The 27179-nt window shown below is 46.5% G+C and overlaps 1 protein-coding gene across 4 annotated transcripts in view; it reads right to left on the bottom strand.

The window, feature by feature from the left end:
- MARCHF2 (membrane associated ring-CH-type finger 2) overlaps window positions 1–27179 on the bottom strand; it is a 90254-nt gene that overhangs the window by 62361 nt on the left and 714 nt on the right. For 2 of the 4 annotated variants that reach the window (XM_026659689.2, XM_026659691.2), the window contains exons 2-3: window positions 6536–6637; window positions 4004–4233 (exon numbers count right to left, since the gene is read on the bottom strand). In XM_026659689.2, coding sequence (XP_026515474.1) covers window positions 4004–4179 — 176 coding nt within the window. In that variant the 5' untranslated portion in view covers window positions 4180–4233; window positions 6536–6637. The remainder of the gene's footprint in view (window positions 1–4003; window positions 4234–6535; window positions 6638–27179) is intronic. The other 2 variants (XM_026659688.2, XM_026659690.2) reach the window with 1 other exon arrangement.

Genomic DNA, 27179 nt, shown 5'->3' with positions numbered 1-27179 from the left:
GCAACCTCATGCACAGGGCTGCCCAGTTGCCACAAAGCTAGAAAAAAAAATAAACTGCTTGTTGGGCTCCCTGGCTTAGTAGGCTGAACCCTTTGCATGCCTGTTCCCCCTCAGCCAGCAAAGAAAAGAAAGAGGGGAAAAAACAAAACCCTCTCAGGCTTTGCAGGCTGCCCAAAGGAAAAATGTGTCCTTTTAAAATCCCGAGGTCTTTGCTTCTGGATCAAAATGATCCCACTGCTCTGCCACCATGTCAAGGCTGATTCCCCACTCTGGCTCTTCGAGTGCAGAAGGTGGGGGCCCGCAAGGATTCCAAAAATTAATACTGGCCACTCCAGGCTTGTATTAAACTCCCAAGGTTACAGCTTTTCTCTGACCTTGGATTGGTAGATGCTGCCACCACCCAAGTGCAAAACCCCTTTGAGAACCCAGGGAGGCGTACTTGGGAATTCCTTCCTGTGGGGTACCCTCAAGCCCTTTCACCCCCCCTCCGGGAAAGAGCTGCGAGAAAAAACCCAAGGAAATCAGCTGTTGCCACCAGCTAATTAAAAAAAGCATGTGCACAAACCTCTTAAGAGACAGAACTCCAATCCTGTTCTTAAAAAAGGTACATTTTATTAAGAAAGAACGAAAGAAAGAAAATAAATAAATACATAGAGTTAAAAAGAGCAAATACAAGAATTAAGCATCAAGAATAGCTTTCTTGAAGTGCAGGTTAAAGGTTACAAGCAAAACAAAAGCACCTGGGGGTTAGCACTGAGGAATCCACAAGCCATAAAGAAATAAAAAAGATAAACCTAATTGCATCTTTCTAGACATTTCCTGATCTAATTACATCTCTGGGGTTTTAAATAAATAGTTTTTAGGTATGATACAAATGATTTTTCATACCTGGCCCAAAGCTTCTTACAGTATTGCTGCTCTGTCCCCCTCTTCCCAGGAGAACCACCACAGACAGACAAAGGGGAAGCTTTTTCTCAATTTTAAAAAGTTCTAGCCTTCCCATTGGCTCTTTTGGTCAGGTGCCCACTTACTTCCTTTTACCTATGCAAAGCAGTAATACTTTTTAACTCTTTATAGGTAAAGCAAGTAGAGAACAGCTATTAAGAGGGATTTTATGGCTAACTGGCTGGCTGTCCATAACAGGGAGCTACCCCCCCCCCCCCACACACACACACACGCCTTCATTTATCACACTCCTCATGAACGTGGCCCACTTTGTGCCTTGTACCCGGTTACCTTCCTTCGAGGAGACCACCCAGCTACAGGGAAACCAGGTCATCTGCCTTCTGGACTCCCTGAGCGCATTATTTCTGACCTGCTCAGTTAATTACTTGTTTCCGGCGGGAGGCCCTCCGATTGCTGGGAGTACACTCTTGTCTTTCTTCATCTTATCACCCGCAAACGAATGGCCAGAGAGAAAGGGTGAACCAAATCCTGGAGCAGTATCTCCAGAGCTACAGCAACCGCCATCAGAATGACTGGTCCTCACGGTTATCCTATGCGGAGTTCACATATAACAACACTGAACACACTTCCACAGGACGAAGCCCTTTTATTGCAAACTACATGTTCCATCCCCAATTCCATCCTTAACTACCCCCAACCTCCCCTACTCCAGCCACTTCAGATTGGGTACAACTGATCCATCGTACCCAGGGGGAGCTAAAAACCTGCCTGAGGAAGCCAAACAGGACAACAAGCGATATGAGCACCAATGGCAACAAAAAGGCCCCGATTTCACTGTAGGCCATAAAGTATGGCACTCAGCAGAGCTCCTCCATACCAACAAACCATCCCATAAACTCAATCAGGGCTGCCCAATTCCTTGGCCCACCATCCACTAACAGATCAACCTTGTCACCTTCAAACTCTACCTGCCTTGTTCCTTCAAAATCCACCCAGCATTTCATGCATCCCTGTTGAAGCCATATGTGGCTAACCCTTTTCCCCACCGGATCCGGCCAGCCCCCATTCTGATGTGTGTGCAGGACCATGAAGAGTATATCGTCCATGAAGTCCTCAATTCTAAAACCAAGTAGGATAAGCTGTGGCATTTGATTGATTGGGAGGGTTACAGGCCTGAGGGGCGTTCCTGGGAGCCTGCTGAACATGTCCAGGCCCCCGAATTTGTAAGAACATTCCACAAGAACCATCTTGAAAAGCCCATCCCATTGTTGCCATAAGAAGGGGGGTGATGTGATGTCCTAGATCTTGAACCCAGGCCTGGGAGTCCCCAGACAACTGTCACATCCTGGCCTCCGCCCAATGGCTACTGAAACTAGGTGGGTTGAGAAGCTACTAGGGCAATAGCCCCAGTCAAGGCACCACCCATGGGAGCTCTGACTGGAGGACTGCCTGGCTCCACTGATTGATCCAATTACGCTATTTAAACCAGCAGGAGGAACAGGAAGTTTGTCCAAGCAACAAAGTGGTTTCCTGTTGTGGCTGCTTCCTGCACCCAATCCTGTTCCTGCTCTGCTCCTGCCTTACCCAACCTTCGTTCCTGTTCCCACTGTGCTCCTGCTCCATGCTTGATTCTTGCCTCTCTTCCTGTTCCTGGCTCCCCCCTGCCTCACCTCCAATCCTCATTGACCAGTCCTGGCTCCAACTCCAGCTTGACCCTTGGCTCTGACATTTGGCATCTGACTTTGGCTCTGACCCTCAGCTTCGATTCCTGATTCTGACTCTGGCTTGACCCATGGCTCTAGTAACTGGCAGTTGACTCTGATGCTGACCCTTGACTTCCTTCCCCACCCTGGATGCCTGCTCTGCCCACTAGAGCTTATTCCTTCTCTGACTATTAGGCCAGACTTCCTATATCCCGGCCCATAAAACCCAGATGGTCTGTTTGCAGAGAGGAACATGAACTCCCATTGCAGTCCCCAAGAAAAGAAATTCAAGTCTCACTTCCACCATTCTGCTCCAGGTTTGTTAGACAAAGCATTCGGTTTTGCCTTTGTCAAGGTCTGTGTCTAGCTCTTCCTTCCACATATTCATAGAGTCACCATTTTCCACACTTCATCAATTCTTTATTTGTAGTTTATGGATAGATTTGAAATGGAATAGAAGAACTGACACTCAAATAGGATTTGAAATGAAGTTATCTGACCAACTCACTAGCTGAGTTGAATGTGAGGCCAGTGTTCTCTGCAGAGGGAGACTGCCCAGCTTATCTGAGCTTTTTTTAAACCAAAAAAGTTTCAGCACATTTCGCTGCCATTTGCTTGTTGAATCAACAATCCTGGAGGTCTACTAAGACACAGTCTAGTCGGCAGAGGACAAAACTGGAAGTCAGATGTGGAAAAAAAAATTGGCAAATGCTCTATAAAGATACAGCTTTAAATTTTACTAGCTTGGTTAGATTCTATCCAGACACATGAAGGGACTCAACTGACACGCATCGCCCTCTATGACTCCAAGGCACATCATACCGACTCTCTGTTCTGCCTGCCCATTTTTGTGAGTAGCTGGGATATTCAAATATACAAGAATCCTACACTAGTTATATTTGGACACCATGATTTCTTCAAATATAAGTGCCCTGCTGTTCCAGTATGCTGGGGAGAAAGGGCATTGCACAGTCGGCATGTGCACTTTTTACATCACAAGCTTGTTGGAGCAAGGATTGTATTTTGTCTTATGTCTTTGGTGCTTAAATAATCATGACAGTAAGCCTAGTCCTTGGCTTTTTTGGTGGTAGATGTCTCACCTTCACTGCAGCCCCAGCTGATGCCAGTTGTAGCACACAGGGCCTAGGCTTGGTCAGTGCTAGGTAGTGTGGTTAGGATGCAATGGACATTTGAGAGCCTAATTAATTGTATGTATTTGATTAGTATTTGGTTCCATTTTAGGGTCTATTTCCCTGGACAGGTCTGGCTAAACAGATATCATCTCCAGTGTTAGTTTACCATGAAGCTCCTGGGCAAATGGGCTGGGATCTAGTAATAGCGAAGAGCAAAAGGCTGATGCAGCCCAGCGCAAGCAGTGAGCAATGTTCCTTTACCTTTGTGCTCCCAGTGCTTTGATCACTGTTGAGAGCAGCCGGCCATCTTTTGCAGTCACTTGGGTGACATACTGTGGTTGCCCGATGTCGGAGTCCTCCACTGACTTAGACAAAGCAGCACTTCCTGGACAGTCACACAATGAGCCAGGTAGGTGGCAGCAGTCGCCTGTCGTCATGGCAACAAAGAGCACCTACTCCTTCAGAGACTGAATCTCACAGTCATGATAAGCCTGGAACAAAACGAGACAAAGCCGATGAAGAGGTTTCTAAGCCATTTCACTCCTTGTTCAAGCTCCAGCTAGCTTCTCGCACAATCAGCCTCTCCCCCTTCTGCTGAGGCATATAGCACCCATGCCATCAGACTCTCCTTCCCGCAGTGTGCTGTTTCTTACACTGCTCTACAAGTCTGTCACACAGAATTAGTTACCTGCAGTCAGTGGGCAAAGGTGGGGGGGGGGGGGAAGCCTGACTCCAAGTCATTTAGGATCCTGCTCTGGCCTCAGCATCATCACTAACTGTGCTATTGTTACCTTGTCCTCCTACATACATGGGAACTGGAACCCTAAACAAAGCCTTGCACACTTGTCCTTACTGGCCCAGGCACAAAACTGACTTGTCCACCCTTGTGATAAAAAAAAAAAGCCATTAATGATATTTTACTAGCCTGTACTTGTCCTTGAGATGTAGAAGTAGAATTTTGTGAGGCTGTCTTAACATAAAATTGAGGTTCCAGATGAAGTGGCCTTTTCATCCATTTTGGGGAGGATGTTATGTATTTTGCTCCCCCAGGGAGAGTTCACAGTACCTGCAATTAGAATAGCCATCCTAGCTTGTAAAACTGAGCACACTGAATGTGGAAATGATGGGACATTAACCAGGGAGCCCCATGGGGCCATTTTGGCCTTGTCTCGACTAGGATTTAAGGTGTGATGCTAGCATGTGTTAGCTAACATATTTGAAGTCTAATGTAGACAAGGCACACTAACATACATTATTGTCTAATTAAAGCCCCCCTCCTCCCATTCTACCCCCAGACTTTAAGTGGACCACCCCCTCAGTGTGTGAGTGTGTGAACATTTCAGGGTCAAAACTCAAGGTGATACACACATGCAAAAACATGTTACCCCTCTGGCTTCTTGGAGGGCACTCCTTCGCCCCTGCTAATCCCTGCAAAGGGGGAGCTACCATTCTACCTCTCCTTTATCACTACTCCGTCCCCCTTCCTGTCTTCCTCTCCAGCCCACCCAGTCTTCTTCTTTACTCACATCCCCCTCCCTGAGAGTGTCCTGCCTCCAGTCTATATTTACCTGCCCCCACATTTTCACTCCCTTTCCCTTTACAATACTGCACCTTTCACATTTTCCATCTGTCACCCCTATTCCTCTGCACCTCCTAAGTCATATTCTGCTCCTTTTCAGTCTGCCTTCCACAAACCCCTGGATCTCCACACCCCTGCCCTCCTTCAGTTTCCTCCACTGTCAAGTTTTGTTCTGCTCCATGTGTGTCATTGTGTGCAAATAAATTGCTTATAACAATAAGCTTTTGGTCAATAAACCCTGCCCCAAGCACTGGCAGGTTAGGACACGGAATAGCATAAAATGTGTCAGGCATGGCTGGTGTAGATGAGAGGTTGCTCAAAGGGGTGGGTGGTTGCTGGGACAAGTCAGTGTTTGGCAGCTGACTAGCATATCCAGGAAGGGCTCTGGACCTATGGGAGATCCTGAAATAACCGATTACACTGAAGTGAAATTGTTTTGCTTTTAAATCTCTGCACTATGGAAGTCAGCCAGGACCATGAACCAGCATAGTTTATCAGTCACAGCTGGGCCTAAATCAGACTAAAACAGACAAAGAAAATAATAGAGAGGCTGTTCCCTGGTTACATGCTTGGCTGGACATGCAGAGAAAAGATGAGAGCACGACTATTAAGGAGATTCTAAGAGGACTTATTCAGAAGATTAAAAATGGAAGAACTTGTTTGGATGAACTTTCCTTTTCAGGAATTTACAACAACTTTAGTGAGTCCTGCACAGTGGAAAACCGTATCTTTCAGAATGGCTCTCTTGCCTATGAACAGATCCAGGAGCGACTCTGCATCTCTACCTGACTTCCCTTTGGTAGGCAACAACAGTTAGCAAAGGGGTCCCTCAATTAACAGAAAGTCTTATGTGTTAATCATATTCTGAGTAATTCCTAAATAATTCATTTACTTGCTGTACCCCCTGTCCCCATAAACACACACCCCCCCCCTCTGGTTTACTGATCACTCCACAAGAACCTCATTTGAGCGTTACTGGAAAATGTCGGACACCAAAGGCCCTCAATAGGGAACTCATGAACAGTTTTCTAATGTTTCTGATTTGAATTGTTTAGCAAAACTATTTTTGGACAGCTATCTAGAGACCTTTCTCCACATCCTCACAGGAATCTTCCTGCCCCACTGCCCAACCAGTTCCCACTGAATTCAACAGGAGCCTTTTCGTTGACTTTAATGTGAACTGGATTTGGCTATTTGGCTTTCACTCAACTCACCTCTACCTCTTGGCAGACTGCGTCTGGGACTAGAAGTACATGTTTGTAACATTCTCTTGCTCTCTCTTTTTCTTTTAAAAGAGACACAGGATCTCCCAGAGTCTAAAGAAGCAAAAAGTAAATCCCATCATAGATAATATCATTTACATGATTATCAAACTAGCTGTTTTGCAAATAATAAAAATGCATTCTTAAGTTTTTTAAATCTATTTTACCTAAATGGGTGAAAAATATATGCTCTTACTGGAAAGGCCAGTTAGAGTTGCTCAGCCAAAACATGTGTTTCTTTGTTTTAAATCAGGAGAAAAATGCCCCTTTGTGCATTTGCACAAGACCCTGTACTCCCTCCTCACATCCTGAGGATATTTAACACTGCATTTCTTCATGTTCTGCATCTTGCTGAAATACATGCAGCACAGAATCTTCCCCATCCCCCGCCTCTATTCAGTGCTGCAGGGAAATCGACACACAATACAGTCTGTCAGGAAATGTGTGGTCAGTTACAAATTGTTGGGGATTTTCCCGGCATGTTCCATGGCAGGGTGTAGCCTGAAGTCACTGCTTTAATATGTATCTGAGTATTGCCGTCCAATAAATGCAAAGGAAAAGTAGTTAGTATTTTACAGTTACGGTTAGTGGGGAAATAACTGAAGTCCAAAGATAACATCTCCAGTGCACTCCAGTTCCAATTTCATACCCAGGTGAACATGTTGCATACAAAGCCAAGCTTATCCCTTTCCTGACTTCCTAAGGACCTCAACCTCCTCTACACACACTCTCTCCTCAAGAATTTCCACAGCTCATCATACCCAACCCAATCCTATCATGGGGACACCAAGGAGCAAGAGACAGGGGTGGGTGACAAGTGCTGTTTTCAAAAAACACACCTTTCTTTTCAGTCACCCATAGCTTTCTCTAACAGCCCTTAGCAGCTGAAATTTTCCATGCTCAAAGTCTGGCCGGGATTTTTTTTTTTTTTTTTTTTTTTTTAAGTTTACAAAATAAGATCTCCTCAGCTGTTCTGTGAGGGTGAATAAAGGTCTCCACAATGTTACAGATGGGAGTTTTGCATACTCAACACCTAAACAGATCTGCAGCAAAAATGGCTTGGTTTGTAGAGCTCCCTCAGATTTTAAAAGGGCTAAACCACGTGTGTTAGAAATTCAGCTCAGCAGTGCGAATTATGGCTAGGATATCTGGATAGTTTTGAAGTTAAACCATAACTGGATTTCCTGATGCTTGCTTTTTGGAATAATTACAACTAACCTGTGATTTTTTTTTACCCTAAAACACTGGTATTTTCATAAATCTCTGCTCTCAACCTTAAACTCCATCTTAAGACGGTTTTATTCAAGAATACACTAGAAAGGGCTGCACTCTTTGCTGCAGTGTAACAGTAAGAGCACTACACACACAGGCTACAGAAAGTCAAATTCTGGAGAGTTTTCCACAGACCCCTGTGCCTTTGGGTTTCTGAAGAGGGGAAGGCTGTTTTGAAATGGTCATCACCACCTCCCACCCTGTGCAACTGACGGAGCTGGGGTAGTTCCAGACAGGTTCTCACAAAATCATGTTTCTGCAGATTCCTATAGTGCCCTGTATCAGAGGGGTAGCCGTGTTAGTCTGAATCTGTAAAAAGCAACAGAGGGTCCTGTGGCACCTTTAAGACTAACAGAATTATTGGGAGCATAAGCTTTCGTGGGTAAGAACCTCACTTCTTCAGATGCAAGTAATGGAAATCTCCAGAGGCAGGTATAAATCAGTGTGGAGATAACGAGGTTAGTTCAATCAGGGAGGGTGAGGTGCTCTGCTAGCAGTAGAGGTGTGAACACCAAGGGAGGAGAAACTGCTTCTGTAGTTGGATAGCCATTCACAGTCTTTGTTTAATCCTGATCTGATGGTGTCAAATTTGCAAATGAACTGGAGCTCAGCAGTTTCTCTTTGGAGTCTGGTCCTGAAGTTTTTTTGCTGTAAGATGGCTACCTTAACATCTGCTTTTGTGTGGCCAGGGAGGTTAAAGTGTTCTCCTACAGGTTTTTGTATATTGCCATTCCTGATATCTGACTTGTGTCCATTTATCCTCTTGCGTAGTGACTGTCCAGTTTGGCCAATGTACATAGCAGAGGGGCATTGCTGGCACATGATGGCATATATAACATTGGTGGACGTGCAGGTGAATGAGCCGGTGATGTTGTTACAGAATTCGATGTTGGGCAAACAATTGTATAAAGTCGAGTGCATGCGGCCACACTAAGCACATTAATTCGGCGGTGTGCGTCCATGTACCAAGGCTAGCGTCGACTTCCAGAGCATTGCACTATGGGTAGCTATCCCATAGTTCCCGCAGCCTCCCCCACCCATTGGAATTCTGGGTTGAGATCCCAATGCCTGATGGGGCAAAAAACATTTTCGCGGGTGATTCTGGGTACATCCTCCCCCTCCCTCCGTTAAAGCAACAGCAGACAACCGTTTCGTGCCTTTTTTCCTGGGTGAACTGTGCAGACGCCATACCACAGCAAGCATGAAGCCCACTCAACTCAAGACAGCAGTCATGAACATTGTAAACACCTCATGCATTATCGTGCAGTTTATGCTGAACCAGGACCTGAAAAACCAGGCGAGGAGGCGGCGGCTATGGCAGCACGGCGATGAAAGTGATGAGGACATGGACACAGAATTCTCTCAAACCGTGGGCCCCGGCGCTTTGGAGATCATGTTGTTAATGGGGCAGGTTCTAGCTGTGGAACTCCGATTCTGGGCCCAGGAAACAAGCACAGACTGGTGGGACTGCATAGTGTTGCAGGTCTGGGACGAGTCCCAGTAGCTGCGTAACTTTCGCATGCGTAATGGCACTTTCATGGAACTTTGTGACTTGCTTTCCCCTGCCCTGAAGCGCCAGACTACCAAGATGAGAGCAGCCCTCACAGTTGAGAAGCGAGTGCCGATAGCACTGTGGAAGCTTGCAACGCCAGACAGCTACCGGTCAGTCGGGAATCAATTTGGAGTGGGCAAATCTACTGTGGGGGCTGCTGTGATCCAAGTAGCCAACACAATCAAAGACCTGCTGATATCAAGGGTAGTGACTGGGAAACGTGCAGGTCATAGTGGATGGCTTTGCTGCAATGGGATTCCCAAACTGTGGTGGGGCGATAGACGGAACCCATATCCCTATCTTGTCACCGGAGCACCAAGCCACCGAGTACATAAACCGCAAGGGGTACTTTTCAATGTTGCTGCAAGCCCTGGTGGATCACAAGGGACGTTTCACTAACATCAGCGTGGGATGGCCGGGAAAGGTACATGATGCTTGCGTCTTCAGGAACTCTGGTCTGTTTCAAAAGCTGGAGGAAGGGACTTTCTTCCCGGACCAGAAAATAACCGTTGAGGATGTTGAAATGCCTATCATTATCCTTGGGGACCCAGCCTACCCCTTAATGCCATGGTTTATGAAGCCGTACACAGGCAGACTGGACAGGAGTCAGGACCTGTTCAATTATATGCTGAGCAAGTGCCGAATGGTGGTGGAATGTGCATTTGGACGTTTAAAAGCACGCTGGCGCAGTTTACTGACTCGGATAGACCTCAGCGAAGCCAATATTCCAATTGTTATTGCTGCTTGCTGTGCGCTCCACAATATCTGTGAGAGTAAGGGGGAGACATTTATGGCGGAGTGGGAGGTTGAGGCAAATTGCCTGGCCGCTGATTACGTGCAGCCAGACACCAGGGCGGTTAGAAGAGTACAGGAGGGCGCGGTGCGCATCAGAGAAGCTTTGAAAACGAGTTTTGTGACTGGCCAGGCTATGGTGTGAAACTTCTGTTTGTTTCTCCTTGATGAACCCTCCCACCCTCCCCCCCCCAGATCACTCTACTTCCCTGTAAGCTAACCACCCTCCCCTCCCCCCTTCGAGCACCGCTTGCAGAGGCAATAAAGTCATTGTTACTTCACATTCATGCATTCTTTATTAATTCATCACACAATTAGGGGGATAACTGCCAAGGTAGCCTGGGTGGGGTGGGGGAGGAGGGAAGGACAAGGACACACTGCAGTTTAAAACTTTAAAACTTTAACTCTTATTGAAGGCCAGCCTTCTGATGCTTGGGCAATCATCTGGGGTGGAGTGGCTGGGTGGCCGGAGGCCCCCCCACCGCGTTCTTGGGCGTCTGGGTGAGGAGGCTATGGAATTTGGGGAGGAGGGCTGTTGGTTACACAGGGGCTGTAGCGGCGGTCTCTGCTCCTGCTGCCTTTCCTGCAGCTCAACCATACGCTGGAGCATATCAGTTTGATGCTCCAGCAGCCGGAGCATCGACTCTTGCCTTCTGTCAGCAAGCTGACGCCACCTATCCTCTTCAGCCCGCCACTTGCTCTCTTCAGCCCGCGATTCAGCCCGCCACCTCTCCTCTCGTTCATATTGTGCTTTTTTGCACTCTGACATTGACTGCCTCCACGCATTCTGCTGTGCTCTGTCAGCGTGGGAGGACATCTGGAGCTCCGTGAACATATCATCCCGAGTCCGCCGTTTTCTCCTTCTAATCTTCACTAGCCTCTGTGAAGGAGAAACATTTGCAGCTGGTGGAGGAGAAGGAAGAGGTGGTTAAAAAAGACACATTTTAGAGAACAATGGGTACACTCTTTCACGTTAAATTTTGCTGTTCACATTACACAGCACATGTGCTTTCGTTACAAGGTCGCATTTTTCTTCTTATATTGAGGGCCCGCTGGTTTGGTGTGAGAGATCACTCACGCAGTGCCAGGCAACAGATTTCGGCTTGCAGGCAGCCATGGTAAGCCAGAGTCTTTTGGCTTTTTTAACCTTCATAACATGTGGGAATGGTTTCAAACAGCAGCGCCCTCATTTCCCATACCAAGCACCCATTGGGTTGGCCATTTAAAATGGGTTTGCAATGTAAAAGGAGAGGCTGCGGTTTCCGGGTTAACATGCAGCACAAACCCAACTAACCCCCCTCCGCCCCACACACCCAATTCTCTGGGATGATCACTTCACCCCTCCCCCCCACCATGTGGCTAACAGCGGGGAACATTTCTGTTCAGCCGAGCAGGAACGGGCACCTCTGAATGTCCCCTTAATAAAATCACCCCATTTCAACCAGGTGACCATGAATGATATCTCTCTCCTGAGGATAACAAAGAGAGATAAGGAATGGATGTTGTCTGCATGCCAGCAAACACCGGGACCATACGCTGCCATGCTTTGTTATGCAATGATTCCAGACTACGTGCTACTGGCCTGGCGTGGTAAAGTGTCCTACCATGGCGGACGGGATAAGGCAGCCCTCCCCAGAAACCTTTTGCAAAGGCTTTGGGAGTACATGAAGGAGAGCTTTCTGGAGATGTCCCTGGAGGATTTCCGCTCCATCCCCATACACGTTAACAGACTTTTCCAGTAGCTGTACTGGCCGCGATTGCCAGGGCAAATTAATCATTAATCATTAAACACGCTTGCTCTTAAACCATGTGTAATATTTACAAAGGTACACTCACCAGAGGTCCTTTGTGTGCCCTCAGGGTCTGGGAGCACGCCTTGGGTGAGTTCGGGGGTTACTGGTTCCAGGTCCAGGGTGATAAACATATCCTGGCTGTTGGGGAAACCGGTTTCCCCGCTTCCTTGCTGTGAGCTATCTTCATTGTCTTCATCATCATCATCATTATCTTCCGCATACCCCGAACCTGCTTCCCTGTTGCGTGATTCTCCATTGATGAGTCAAAGCACAGGGTTGGGGTAGTGGTGGCTGCACCCCCTAGAATGGCATGCAGCTCCGCGTAGAAGCAGCATGTTTGCGGCTCTGCCCCAGACCTTCCGTTTGCCTCTCTGGCTTTGTGGTAGCCTTGCCTTAGCTCCTTAATTTTCACACGGCACTGCTGTGCGTCCCTGTTATGGCCTCTGTCCTTCATGGCCTTTGAGACTTTTTCTAATATTTTGCCATTTCGTTTACTGCTAAGGAGTTCAGCTAGCACTGATTCATCTCCCCATATGGCGAGCAGATCCCATACCTCCCGTTCGGTCCATGCTGGAGCTCTTTTGCGATCCTGGGACTCCATCATGGTTACCTGTGCTGATGAGCTCTGCGTGGTCACCTGTGCTCTCCACGCTGGGCAAACAGGAAATGAAATTCAAAAGTTTGCGGGGCTTTTCCTGTCTACCTGGTCAGTGCATCTGAGTTGAGAGCGCTGTCCAGAGCGGTCACAATGAAGCACTGTGGGATAGCTCCCGGAGGCCAATAACATCGAATTCCGTCCACACTACCCCAAATCCGACCCGCAAAGGCCGATTTTAGCGCTAATCCCCTCGTCGGAGGTGGAGTAAAGAAACCGGTTTAAAGGGCCCTTTAAGTCGAAAGAAAGGGCTTCGTCGTGTGGACGTGTCCAGGCTTAATTCGATTTAACGCTGCTAAAGTCGACCTAAACTCGTAGTGTAGACCAGGCTTAAGTATTTTAAGTGAACCAGACCTATGGTCTTCTCTTTGCATAACACTATTTAGATGCTGATAGGCCTTCATCATCATAAAACATGAGCAGAGTATTGTTCAGTTGTCCAATCACGTTCACACACCTGTAGTTAATATTTTTACATTTTCCCAACATAGCAACACATATTCATCTGTTACTGTTCCTAGCTAGAAATACAGAATGTTTAGGAACCATTAGGAAAGGGACAGATAAGAAGACAGAAAATATCATAATCATAGGTGCCGACTTCCTCTCTTTCCCATGGGTGCTCGACCTCCCTCTGCCTTCGCCCCCAGTCCACCCCTTTCATGAGGCCCTACCCCTACCCCGGCCCTGCCCCGCCCCCATTCCAACCCCTTCCCCAAAGTCCCCACCCCAACTCCGCCCCCTCCCTGCCCCTATTCCAACTCCTTCCCCAAATCCCTGCCCCAGCCCTGCCTCTTCTCCGCCTCCTCCCCTGAGCACACCACATTCCCGCTCCTCCCCTCCCTCCTGGAGTGTACGAATGTTGCCAAACAGCTGTTTGGCGGCGGCCGGGCGGGAAGCGCTGGGAGGTAGGCGGAGGAGCGGGGACACAGTGCGCTCAGGGGAGGGGGAGGAGGTGGGGCAGGGCGTGAGGGGAGCTTGGCTGCCGGTGGGTGCAGAGCACCCACTAATTTTCCCCGTGGGTGCTCCAGCCCCAGAGCACCCACGGAGTCCGCACTTATCATCAGAGTGCCTCCATATAAATCCATGGTATGCCCACATCTTGAATACTGAGTGCAGCTCTGGTCACCACATCTCAAAAAAAGATACATTAGAATTGGAAAAGGTACAGAGAAGGGCAACAAACATTAGGGGTATGGAACAGCTTCTGTATGAGGAGAGATTAAAAAGTTTGGGACTGTTCAGCTTGAAAAAGAGATGACTGAGAGGGGATATGATAGAGATCTATAAAATCATGACAGGTGTGGAGAAAGTTAAATAAGGAAATGTTATTTACTCCTTCACATAACACAAGAACTAGGGGTCACCCAATGAAATTAAAAGGCAGCAGGTTTAAAACAAACAAAAGGATGTACTTCTTCACACAATGCACATTCAACCTGTGGAAACTCATTGCCAGGGGATGTTCTGAAGGTCAAAACTATAACAGGGTTCCAAGAAGAACTAGATAAGCTCATGGAGGACAGGTCCATCAATGGCTATTAGCCAGGATGGTCAGGAATGCAACACCAAATGGAAATGGCAGAGATGCTTAATGACTTCTTTGTTTTGGTCTTCACCGAGAAGTCTGAAGGAATGCCTAACATAGTGAATGCTAATGGGAAGGGGGTAGGTTTAGAAGATAAAATAAAAAAAGAACAAGTTAAAAATCACTTAGAAAAGTTAGATGCCTGCAAGTCACCAGGGCCTGACGAAATGCATCCTAGAATACTCAAGGAGCTAATAGAGGAGGTATCTGAGCCTCTAGCTATTATCTTTGGAAAATCATGGGAGACGGGAGAGATTCCAGAAGACTGGAAAGGGGCAAATATAGTGCCCATCTATAAAAAGGGAAATAAAAACAACCCAGGAAAATACAGACCAGTTAGTTTAACTTCTGTGCCAGGGAAGATAATGGAGCAAGTAATTAAGGAAATCATCTGCAAACACTTGGAAGGTGGTAAGGTGATAGGGAACAGCCAGCATGGATTTGTAAAGAACAAATCATGTCAAACCAATCTGATAGCTTTCTTTGATAGGATAACGAGCCTTGTGGATAAGGGTGAAGCTGTGGATGTGGTATACCTGGACTTTAGTAAGGCATTTGATACGGTCTCGCATGATATTCTTATCGATAAACTAGGCAAATACAATTTAGATGGGGCTACTATAAGGTGGGTGCATAACTGGCTGGATAACCGTACTCAGAGAGTTGTTATTAATGGTTCCCAATCCTGCTGGAAAGGCATAACGAGTGGGGTACCGCAGGGGTCTGTTTTGGAACCGGCTCTGTTCAATATCTTCATCAACGACTTAGATATTGGCATAGAAAGTACGCTTATTAAGTTTGCGGATGATACCAAACTGGGAGGGATTGCAACTGCTTTGGAGGATAGGGTCATAATTCAAAATGATCTGGACAAATTGGAGAAATGGTCTGAGTTAAACAGGATGAAGTTTAACAAAGACAAATGCAAAGTGCTCCACTTAGGAAGAAAAAATCAGTTTCACATATACAGAATGGGAAGAGACTGTCTAGGAAGGAGTATGGCAGAAAGGGATCTAGGGGTTATAGTGGACCACAAGCTAAATATGAGTCAACAGTGTGATGCTGTTGCAAAAAAAGCAAACATGATTCTGGGATGTATTAACAGGTGTGTTGTGAGCAAGACACGAGAAGTCATTCTTCCGCTCTACTCTGCTCTGGTTAGGCCTCAGCTGGAGTATTGTGTCCAGTTCTGGGCACCGCATTTCAAAAAAGATGTGGAGAAATTGGAAAGGGTCCAGAGAAGAGCAACAAGAATGATTAAAGGTCTTGAGAACATGACCTATGAAAGAAGGCTGAAAGAACTGAGTTTGTTTAGTTTGGAAAAGAGAAGACTGAGAGGGGACATGATAGCAGTTTTTAGGTATTTAAAAGGGTGTCATAAGGAGGAGGGAGAAAACTTGTTCACCTTAGCCTCTAAGGATAGAACAAGAAGCAATGGGTTTAAACTGCAGCAAGAGAGGTCTAGATTGGACATTAGGAAAAAGTTCCTAACTGTCAGGGTGGTTAAACACTGGAATAGATTGCCTAGAGAGGTTGTGGAATCTCCATCTCTGGAGATATTTAAGAGTAGGTTAGATAAGTGTCTATCAGGGATGGTCTAGACAGTATTTGGTCCGGCCATGCGGGCAGGGGACTGGACTCGATGACCTCTCGAGGTCCCTTCCAGTCCTAGAATCTATGAATCTATGAAAACCAAGCTCTGAGTGTCACTAGCCTCTGTTTCCCAGAAACTGGGAGTGGGTGACAGGGGATGGATCACTTGATGATTGACTGTTCTGCTCATTCTCTCTGAAACACTTGGCATTGGCCACAGCTGGAAGACAAGATACTGGGCTAGATGGACCAAAAGTCATAAAAATTGTTGGACAGACAATGACTGAGCCATATTTGCACCTGAAATTTGTCTCACACGTGGCCTTTTCATACATGGTCCATGTGTTGCAAAAGTTAAAATACCAGTTATGAACAAAGGTGTTTGTTTGCCCAGGCAAAAAAAAAAAAAAAAATGGGAAGTGTCACTGTTCTGTCACAGGAAAAATAGAGTCATGTGTTAGTTAAAAATGGGGAAGGCGTGGCTCAACAGTATTTTAATTTTATATCGTTTTCCATGGAAAATTCTGAAGAAAGTCATTTATTCATGAGACTCCAGTCAATAGGAGCAGCTACAGAAGCAACCAAACCGGGGACTGTTGCACTGGGGTGGACGGAGGAGAGGAGGGCAAAATGGAGTCTAGACAGGATCACTCTTCCTCTGACCCACAACTGTACAGGGGAGACTGTCATACTCTGGAGGCACTAGGCCCCATGTGGTTCTTAGTTGGGCAAAAAACTGCAGAGAGGAACCAACCAGCCAGAGGCTCTATCTGGAAGGAGCAGAAGCTGCCATAGCAGGGACAATTGGGGCAGTAAAGAACTTTCTACTGCTCTGTGCTGACAGGCTATTTGCTCCAAGCCTTCCCCTCCCTCACAGTCCCTTCACCTCAGCTTCACACCACACCACAGAAACACCAACCCAGGAACCAATCCCTGTAGCAAACCTCGTTGCCTACTCTGTCCCCATATCTACTCTGGTGACACCATCAGAGGACCCAACCACATCAGCCACACCACCAAGGGCTCATTCACCTGCACATCCACTAATGTTATATATGCCATCATGTGCCAGCAATGCCCCTCTGCCATGTACATTGGCCAAACCAGACAGTCCCTCCGCAAAAGAATAAATGGACAGAAATCGGACATCAGGAATGGTAACATACATAAGCCAGTAAGTGAACACTTCAATCTCCCTGGTCATTCTATTACAGATTTAAAAGTCACTATAATTGAACAAAAAAACTTCAGAAACAGACTTCAAAGAGAAACAGCAGAACTAAAATTCATTTGCAAATTTAACACCATTAATCTGGGCTTGAATAGAGACTGGGAGTGGCTGGCTCATTACAGAAGCAGCTTTTCCTCTCCTGGAATTGACACCTCCTCATCTATTATTGGGAGTGGACTACATCCACCCTGATTGAATTGGCCCAGTCAACACTGGCTCTCCACTTGCGAAGTAACTTCCTGCTCTCCATGTGTCAGTATATAATGCCTGCATCTGTAACTTTCACTCTATGCATCTGAAGAAGTGAGGTTTTTACCCACGAAAGCTTATGCCCAAATAAATCTGTTAGTCTTTAAGGTGCCACCAGACTCCTTGTTGTTTTTGTAGATACAAACTAACACAGCTACCCCCTGATACTTGATTGCTGTGACAGTCATTCAACTTTACTTAGGAGTATCTGAAACTGCCCAGGCCCGTCTGCAGAAGAAAAACATGTTTCAGTTTATTATTTGTAGTATGGTAGCACTTAAAAGACCCAGCCAAGGTCAGGACCCTATTGTGCTAGATGTTGTACAAACATACAGTGACAGATTGTCCCTGCCCCAATGAGTTTATAATCCATGGTGGTATAAGCTTCTGCATGCTACCTGGCTCACCCATGTAGCAGCAGGATCTTCCCATGCAAACATCAGAACTTTCACCTCCAATTCCACACCCCACTGCACCCAGAGGAAAGTGGCATAATTATCACACCCACCGGAGGCATATTTATTATTTGTGTTGCAGTAGAACCAGGAGCACCAGTCGGACTAGGGCACAGAGTACTATGCTCTGTACAGACACAGAACAAAGAATATGGGGGCATCTTCCCCCAGATAACAGAACTGCTTTGATCTAAGTGAGGATAGAGGAGGAGAGGTAAGTGATGCAGAATCATGGAACCCAACTTTGAGCTCATTACCATGTGCCAATATGTGTACAATCAATTGCACAATGCATCAAGTGGCCTGACTCCCTCTGCTTCTGGGGGGTGCTTTCAGAGCTCCTGCATGACTTTCCAAGGCCACACAGACCTTGATACCTTCCCATGTCTATGAGTCACAGCCAGTTTTCCTGATTATCTGCTGCCTACTTCTTAGCTCCCACACCAGATTGGCCTCCTTTCAGATTTTTAAAGGGGTCACAGGAGCTGCTCTGGACCTTACAAGATCCATATTTGATGGTGTGTGCTGCACTAATAAGAATATAAGAATGGCCCTTCTGGATCAGACCAAAGGTCCATCTAGCCCAGTATCCTGTCTTCCGACAGTAGCCAGTGCCAGATGCGCCAGAGGGAATGAACAGATCAGGTAATCATCAAGTGATCCATCCCCTGTCACTCATTCCCAGCTTCTGGCAAACAGAGGCTAGGGACACCATTTAATGCACTAATGTCCACCGCAAGTCCTCTGGTCTTCAGAAAGTCTATGGGAATTCAAAGCTGAGAGGTGGAGTTGGAATCATGGTGTGAAACTTTGGGAGCAGGCAGGGGCGGCTCCAGGCACCAGCGCAGCAAGCACGTGCCTGGAGTGGCAAGCCGCGGGGGGGGGGGCACCTGCCGGTCGCTGTGAGGGCAGCAGCAGTCAGGAGGCCTTCGGCAGCATGCCTGAGGGAGGTCCGCCGGTCCCGCAGCAAATCGGCGGTGGGTCCGCCGAAGCCGCAGGACTGGCAGATCACCCGCAGAAACACAGCCGAATCCGCGTGACCACGGACTGCCGAAGGCCGCCTGACTGCCGTGCTTGGGGCGGCAAAAAAAACATAGAGCCGCCCTGGGATCAGGGTAGTAGCAGGAAGCCAACTTGTGGCAGATTTTTTGGGAGCCAGGGGGGCCATGTGGAGCTCCTGAATGGAAATTCACTCATTACTCCAAGGGTAAGTGCTACGAGCTTGGGATGGTTATACTGTATTTTTCACACAAAGAAGTTGAATCACAGATATTAAATGCAAAAAACTCAGTTCAACCTTATCTTTATAATGTAACTATACATTCACACACACTTTTACCCTGCAACCTTAACAGTGCATAACAAATTTATATCTTAAAAGAGTTAATATTAAGATTGTCCAGACAAACCTTACCTCAGTTCCACTTTGTGCATGTATCATGATACAAACTGCACGATCACATATTAGTTCTCAGAGTCAATATTTCCTACATTTTCTTTAAATACACTCGTATAGCATCTTGTACTACCCATCTATGCCAGATTCACTGAAGGTAATTTAAAATGATGAGTACACAGAAAAACGTAAGTCACGCTACATCTGCTGTATAAGAAGCAGCAAACAGTATTAAGTGTTAGCATACACAGAAAACTGCCATTAACTTACAATATTAACACTTTTCATAAGCCGTGTACCAATCATCTTTCATTAACACATCAGTCTTTACACAACTACTATTTAATATAGTAACCAAAAGAAAACAATTTTATGTCAGAACTTTTTTGGAAAGAATTTAGTTTTCAATTTATTTACATCTGTCCTCTTAAGAATATGCCAATGACTTTTAAATCAGTAGCAAGTGGACCATATTCTACAGTACAAGGTCCCTTTGCCAGGGCACCCCCAGGGCTGAGCACCAGCATTCTGCTCTGGGGGTATGTGGCTGTTCCCGTACACCTGCCCAGTCTCAAGAGGCTCAGGTGGAGGGCTGAGCCCCAGATAGTCCATCTCTTCCAGGGGATGTCAATAAACACAAACCAATTGCCCCTCAGATGTGGTAAAGTTCTCTTCTGTAAAGCTGGGGGCCTAACTAGGTTCACTGGCTAGTGTAAAGGCATCACAAGTGGATCCACAACAGGTCCTTCCTTCCTCCCTCCTGGGAGGGGTCACCAGGCAGTGATCAGCTGAGCAGTTTTTATCTTTAGTTAGCCCTTGCTCCAGGAGCTGAAGACTGGAGACCTACTCTTCTCACAAGTGTGCCACTGACTGGGCTGGGTGTCTCACTTTTAAGCTCTTCCTTCTAATTTTGACATCTCTCACAGGTGTGCTGGCAGGGCAGGGTACCCTTAGCCATGGACGGTGCATGAGCCCCTGCCTCGGGGAGGCTAGCCATGCGGCCCCATCCCTTCCGTCCAAGCCCGATCCCCCCAAAGCCTGCCAGAGCCCCGAGCCCACGGCTGGAGGAGCCCCGGCCGAACAGCCCTGGTCTGCTCGCTGGCCCCAACCACCTGCTGGTATCTGGCTGGAGCTGAGCTGGCACCAGCTTTGGGGAGAGAGCAGAGGGGGCAGGGCCAGGGCGTGGCTTAGGAGAGGCTTAGCCTCCCCTGGCCTATTATACCTGATGCCCATGCCCTGAGCTCCCATTAGCTTGTTAACTCTGTGTTGCCCAGTGGGGGGGGGGGGGTTGTACACCCCACCACACCTAGCAATGAGATCATCTATTGGGACTGACCAGGTGGTCACCTAACAAAGGGCCTGGAAGGTTAAAAAAGGACAGGACGTTCCTTCAGCTTTAGCTGGTGAAAATGGCTGAAGAGACGAGCTGCATGTAGGGCCCAAAGCGGAAGCCTGCTCCTCTGAATAAAGAGGACCTCCAAGGACTCCCAAGAAAAGGGTGAGCTAGCCAGGGGAACTGCATTTAGTATGTTTGAGGTTTTCTAAATGATCTGTACTCTCTTATGCTTTATTTGTTAATTAAAGAGCAATGGTGTTAGACACTTTTATACAGAATTTTGTGCGTGTTAAGTGTTACACCTACCACCAGCCCCCCTGAAGAGGAGAGACAGAAGGCTCACACCTTTGGGTGGTGTTCTCCTGTAGCTTAAACACAGCCTCTCCCAGAAGTCTGAGGCATCAGCTCTGGTTCCAGGGACTGGACGGAGGAACCACATGGTCTAAGCTCTCCAAATGGGGGCACTAGACAAGGGATCTGCATCCCAAGCATGTGCCCCGAGACCCAAGACAGGGACAATGCCTGGGCTCTGTTCAGACTCCAGATGCTAAAAACACATGGGTATTCAATGGTGGATACCTTCACAGCAATCTGGAGGGCTGCCAGCAAGGGGAACCCGATTTGATCTGTGGCATCTTTTCTACAAACTTAGATACACATGTATGATAGTATAAAGATAGAACATGAGATCATGCAACTGAAGATTGTTACAATGTACATGCACAACAGAGGGCTACAGTTTCATGTTCAACCTTAACATTAGCACTTCCTGAAATGAGTTCTGAACTGTGCAACACTAGTGTTCGTTAACAGGCTTGTTTTACATTTAATTAATCTGAGGATGCTCCCATGAACTGGGTAACAGCCAACCTCATTCTCTGAGCTTGTTCAGCCAAGGAGCATACTGATTCTTTACAAAAAAGGAAAGCCCCTCAAGTATACTTTTTTAAAAAAAGCTTAGCCACACAGACAGTTACCCAAGCATGTACATGCATGCTGTGACATCTGGATTAGGATACACATACATGGCATGTATCCTAAAGATGGCTTAGCCGTCTCCTGCACCTACAGGAATCAGAGACTCCTTTCATCATTTGTACCTGCTGTGGCTCCCTTTGACAGCCACGGCTCCATCTCTCCTGTGTTATTCCAGTTCAGTCCACTGTGTCCAATGGACCCAAGATCAGAGGAGTCTGGGGGAGAAGAATCCATCACATCTCTACTATGGTATCTATACTGTAGAGTCTGCATGTCACATGAGTCTGAATTAATAATATTCTGGGAAAGTGGTCTTCTGCTGTGGTAGTCATTAGAAAGTCCATAACCCGTAAGTGTATAATAAGAGTTGTTGGAGAGAAGTTGGAAAGCTGTTCAGATTAACAGGCCTCAAAAAACAGTTGCAATCCTCTTATGTCGCAGTCTCCCCACCCAATAACCAATGTGTTCATATGACACCATCAGCTGTCCTGTGAGGAAGAAGTGCCTCTGATGTCACAAACCCATCATCTAGCTGTAAGTCTGTCATTGGAGCAAGGGACACAGAAGAGGAGAAGGAGCAGAGGACAGTGGTGATGGACAGCAATACTAAACAAGTTCTCTTGGGATGGGGTACCTGCTAATCTTACAACATGGATTTACAGATTCCAAGTGTATGAACAATCAGCTGTATAAAGGGAAGACTTAACTATTCATGATTGTGCTGGTTCTGAGCTAGGGCTGTTATGAACTTGTGATCACAGAAAAAGCCCTTTGCAGGAACTTGTAATAGGATTGTCGGTGGGCTGGGAGGCCTAGTGGTTAGCGTCCAGTCAGTTGTGGAGCAGTGGTAGGGGAGCCCAGGCCCACCCACTCCACTGAACTCCAAACCAGGGCCTTAGGAGGGTCGGCAGCATTCGACCTCCGGGAACACCCTCTAAGTTACCCTCCCTGAGTCACTTCCTACCGCTGCTTCTCTCCGCTTCTGGTCGCAAATAGGAAAAAGAAAAATGAAGAGGAAACCAAACAAACAGTCAGCCCCAGCCAGGCTCAGCATACAGTCCTGGTACTTCAAGGAGGCATCTCCAGACCCTTTTTGGCAGGGACCTTCAGGGTAGGTCTGTACTCCTCCCCTGCCTCCAGAGCTTTCTGAGGTAGCTTGCTGCTCCCTTTTCAACCCTGTCTGCAGCTGGAGTGTGCTCTGCACAGTTGGAGGGGCAAGGCTAGTGGGGCCCAGTATTGTTCTTTAACCCCTTCTGTCCCAGTGTGGGGTTTGTATACACCATCACAGGCCTGAAGGACTGACTCCTAACAGAGCCCTTGATGGAGTTGGGGGATAATCTCTGGTAAACTTATGAACATCGGTGTAGGTTCTTTTATTGTTTTTAATAGGTTTTCACTGCAATGCTTTCATCTTAAGAATAAACGTGCTTGCTTACAAAGAGCTGTGTGGTAACTTGTGATGCTGGCAGCTAAAGCTGATCATAGCCTTCAGATAGAAAGCAAGGCATAGATGCTGGATTGTTTAAGCAGTCTGGCTTGCTGGGGAAATTACAATCTAGGCAGGGAACTGTGCAGCCTGGAAATACCTTAGTCAGGAGAGAGCGAGAGAGAGATGTCTCTGCCCAAGAGAGGTGATGGCTGAGAAGCTGGGAGCCCTCAAGGGACCACAAGAGGGGGAACATAGGTGCAATTGTACTCAGACTTTAAGATCAGAAGGGACCATCGTGATCATCTAGTCTGACCTCCTGCACATTGCAAGGCACAGAACCTCACCTGCCCACTCCTGTAATAGACTTATAACCTCTGTCTGAGTTACTGAAGTCCTCAAATCATGGTTTAAAGACTTCAAGCTACAGAAAATCTGCCATTTACACTAGTCTAAACCTGCAAGTGACCGTGTCCTATGTTGCAGAGGAAGGCGAAACTGAGCCGTGACAGGTAGTTCTACAAACAAGCATGTGTGTTTCTGTACTTTCGTAAGCTTGACCAATTAGTCAACAGCAACACAGTCTGACAAATGAGATTCAGTATGAGTCCACAAAGACAAGAGGAGACAACAGGCATACAAAACCAATTATAAGAAAAATCCTTTCAAATACAAACATAATATTTATGTCTGCATAAATTAAAGAACAAAGAATGAGTTTCCAAGTTCTTTCTTTGTTCAAAAAATGAGTATGATGCAGTGACACCAGACTGAAAAAGAAGAGGAGGATGTTATACTATCTTCCAAGACCTTTGTTACATATAGTATCAACGCTAAATCATTAAGAGTCCACTTGTGTAATGTGCTGAAAGCCTCCTGGAAAGAGATGAGCACCCTCAACTCCCACTGACTTCAATGGGAATTGAAGATTCTCAACACTTTTAAGGAGTAGGCCCTAGAAATGCTTAAAAATATAGTGTAGGATACAAAATGTTTGATTCTTGTTTTCAAAAGCTAAGCTAATTAACCTGGTGTTAAACATGGTGTGTATGATGGCCCAGATTTTAAGAGTTCATACACTGCTGAAGAAGTGTAACATAAGACTTCCTAGGAGGGGCTAGAAATTGTTAGAATTATGTTAATTCTGGAAAAGCTACATTTTGAACAAAAATATGTAATCTCCATTTCCCTACAAGAGGCTAACAGCATTAGGTCATAAGTGCCTCTCTCTGTAGGATGTTTACATGAAAGATTTGAGAGGGGAAAAAAAGAGTCCACTTGATTCATAGTTAAAGCTTAAGGAAGGGAGGTTGCCTGACTACACAGTTATACTAACAAGTAGTAGATTATCGTCAGTCACAATACTTTGCACTTGTATCACTTTTCTGAAGACCACAAACATTAAGTCTCTGAACAGCCCAAGTGGTAGATAACCCTTTTTTGCAGATGAGAAGACTGAGCCACAGAGGGCTAAGTCAGTGACAGAACCCCAGGATTTCCAACTCTCTGTTCAGATTGCTAGACTACACACCACTGCGGGCTCAACTGTCTATTCTAGCAGATAAGTCTTCTAGCATGTGGTCTACAACACAAGAGGTCCCAATGTTTGTTTTCAATAAAATGCTCATTACAAGCATAGAATCATAGAAGTGTAGGACTGGAAGGGACCTCAACAGATCATCTAGTCCAATCCCCTACAGGCAGGACTAAGTAATAATAGACCATTCCTGACAGGAGTTTGTCTAACCTGATCTTAAAAGCCTCCCATGACGGAGATTCCACAACCTCCCTTGACCATTTGTTCCAGTGCTTAACTACCCTGACAGTTAGGAAGTTTTTCCTACCATCCAACCTAAACCTCCCTTGCTGCAATTTAAGACCACTGCTTCCTGTCCTATCCTGAGAGGTTAAGGGGGAAAATTTTTCACCCTCCTCCTTGTAACAACCTTTTATATACTTGAAAACTGTTATGTCCCCCCTAATATTAAATTGTCCTCCAGAATCTCAGATTTTATTTGAGAAAAGTGGTGGGCTACACTGAAAAGTTACATTGGCTTAGCTAGGTCTCTCAGGGGAGTGAAAATTCCACACCCCTGAGCAACATAAGTTAAAGTGTGGCAGTCTTCTTCCAAGCTCTGCCCATCCGAGATGCCAAAATAAGACACCACTCAGTATAAAGTGAGCAAATACTAAAATATGATTGTGCTGCTCTCTGAGCTCCCCTGGACTCCTTAAAGTGGATTCTCCTTTGGCCAGGCTTCAATACACCCATGCGCTTTGCTGGCCCCTTGACACTTGATTGGGAGTGTTTTTTTTCACACCCCCGACCAACAAAAGTTTTGCCGACAAAAGTGCTAGTGTAGACAAAGTCTTAACTACATCGCTCAGGGGGTTGGATTTTTTTAAATCTGAGATTTTGGAGGACAAGATAAGAGGATCAGACCAGAATATAGAGCAATATCCATCCTGACAATTCTGAATGAACTCAGTACCACTATACATATACATGCCTTAGGTTGCTCTGAAACACATCTGGACACTATTTCTGAAGGAGATCCTTGCCTCTTCTAAGTAGGGAAAGTCAGTGAACAACAATGGAGCCATACAATGGAAATTGCAACTCCTTTAGAGAAGGCAACCTACCAGGCCCCTGGAGAATGCAACAGTCCACGAGGTCTTAAGAAGTCAATCCTGTCTCCACACTTCCCCATTGAGCCATTCTGACATGGACTCTCCACAATCAGGTTTCAATCCATGATGTGACACAGAGACAAGCCCTAAAAGCTAGTCAACAACCTTTTTATGGCAACTGAAAGAGAACAAACCTCAACACTGATACTATTCAGTCTCTTTGCAGTGTTCAAGGTAGTCAATTACAAGATGCTGCTGACCTTACAAGACCTATCCTGAGTGGATGGTGCAGCATGGTCATTGATGCAATAATTTCTCCTGAACTGGCCTGAGAGCATAGCTGCTCCCCAACCCCAAGAGCATTCACATGCACAGATCTGCAGAAATCAGTGCTGCTCCTGCCTCTTTCCCCTTCAATATGAGAACTCATGGATAAGTTGCAAGTAACATAGGCTCAATTGCCAACAACATACCAACACCACCCAGCCTTGCATCTCCTCAGCAAACTTTATTGACTGGACACTACCAGGTGTCACACTGCATATGTGAAATCAACACCTGGTCAAAGGGAAGCTTGCTCACATTGACCCCAGACTAGCGCTGAAGAGCAGAGTCCACTATGGAGAACTCAAGATGAATCTTACTGTATTTGGTGACAGAACCCCAGAGAAGTTTGTGAGAGCACTCAATTGAATTCTGACTATGCTGGAGTTCACAGAGTGCTAAGAAAAGAAGGTCCTACCCCACAACTGTCCTAGAATAAAAACAAACAAACAAAAAACCAGAAAGACAACACAACACTGGATGACAGAGATCAAAAGGTCTAATCTAAATGTGAAGCTTGGAGAAACCTATGGCTTTTACTTCCCTACCTCACAGGGGTATTGGTAGGAGAAATACATTAAGGACTGTGAAGTGCTTTGAGATCTAATGAAAAAGGAAATTAAGAGCTAAGCATTATTATATTACACATTTTAATCATGGAACTAAATATACTTAAGACATCCCACTATTTACTTTGTAGATGTTTGGAAGAGGAGAGGTGTGAAAGCTTATCCAGCGTGGCAAAGGTGGGCATGTTAAAATCAGACCAAGCACCATTGTCAGCATTAAAGACAAAAGACCAGAACCTGAAATGGATGGGGGAACAACTACAGCTAGAAAGCAACAATTTAACAGGCAGATAGGAATCCCAAATTTCACTGGGCAACTGGACAGACTGACAGCCTAGCAGCCTCAGGGCAATGCTGGCACAACCAGCTCCTGTCCCTTGCCCCAGAGAACCTGCCTCAGCCTAGGGGGGTTCAGGGCAAGAAGTATCTAGCTTACACACGAACTGACTTGACATTGTCTCTCCCAGCTACCCTGGGCCAGCGCAGCACATCAGGCAGTGTGGGGAATGGGAGAAGCTTCTCCAGCACCAGTTTGGGGCTCCAGAGCCCCCCAGACCAGCCCTCCTCCAGCTAGTCCTTGCCCCCAGTATTCCCCAACTACGCAGGTAAGATGGTCCCGAGCAGAGGCAAGCCCCCATCCTATGAGGGCAGATGTTATCTCCCTATGCCACCAACCCCCAGATCCCTCTCAGTTCCACCCAGGAGGACTCCACCCCCGCTTTCCCTGTCCCCCAGGCTTCCCTCAGCTCCTTCCCC

This window comes from Terrapene carolina, unplaced genomic scaffold (genome assembly GCF_002925995.2).
Source record: "Terrapene carolina triunguis isolate 2854851 unplaced genomic scaffold, T_m_triunguis-2.0 Scaffold662, whole genome shotgun sequence".
Lineage (NCBI taxonomy): Eukaryota > Metazoa > Chordata > Testudines > Emydidae > Terrapene > Terrapene triunguis.
Note: the sequence above shows the minus strand (reverse complement) of the source record. Positions and strands in the feature narration are given on the sequence as shown.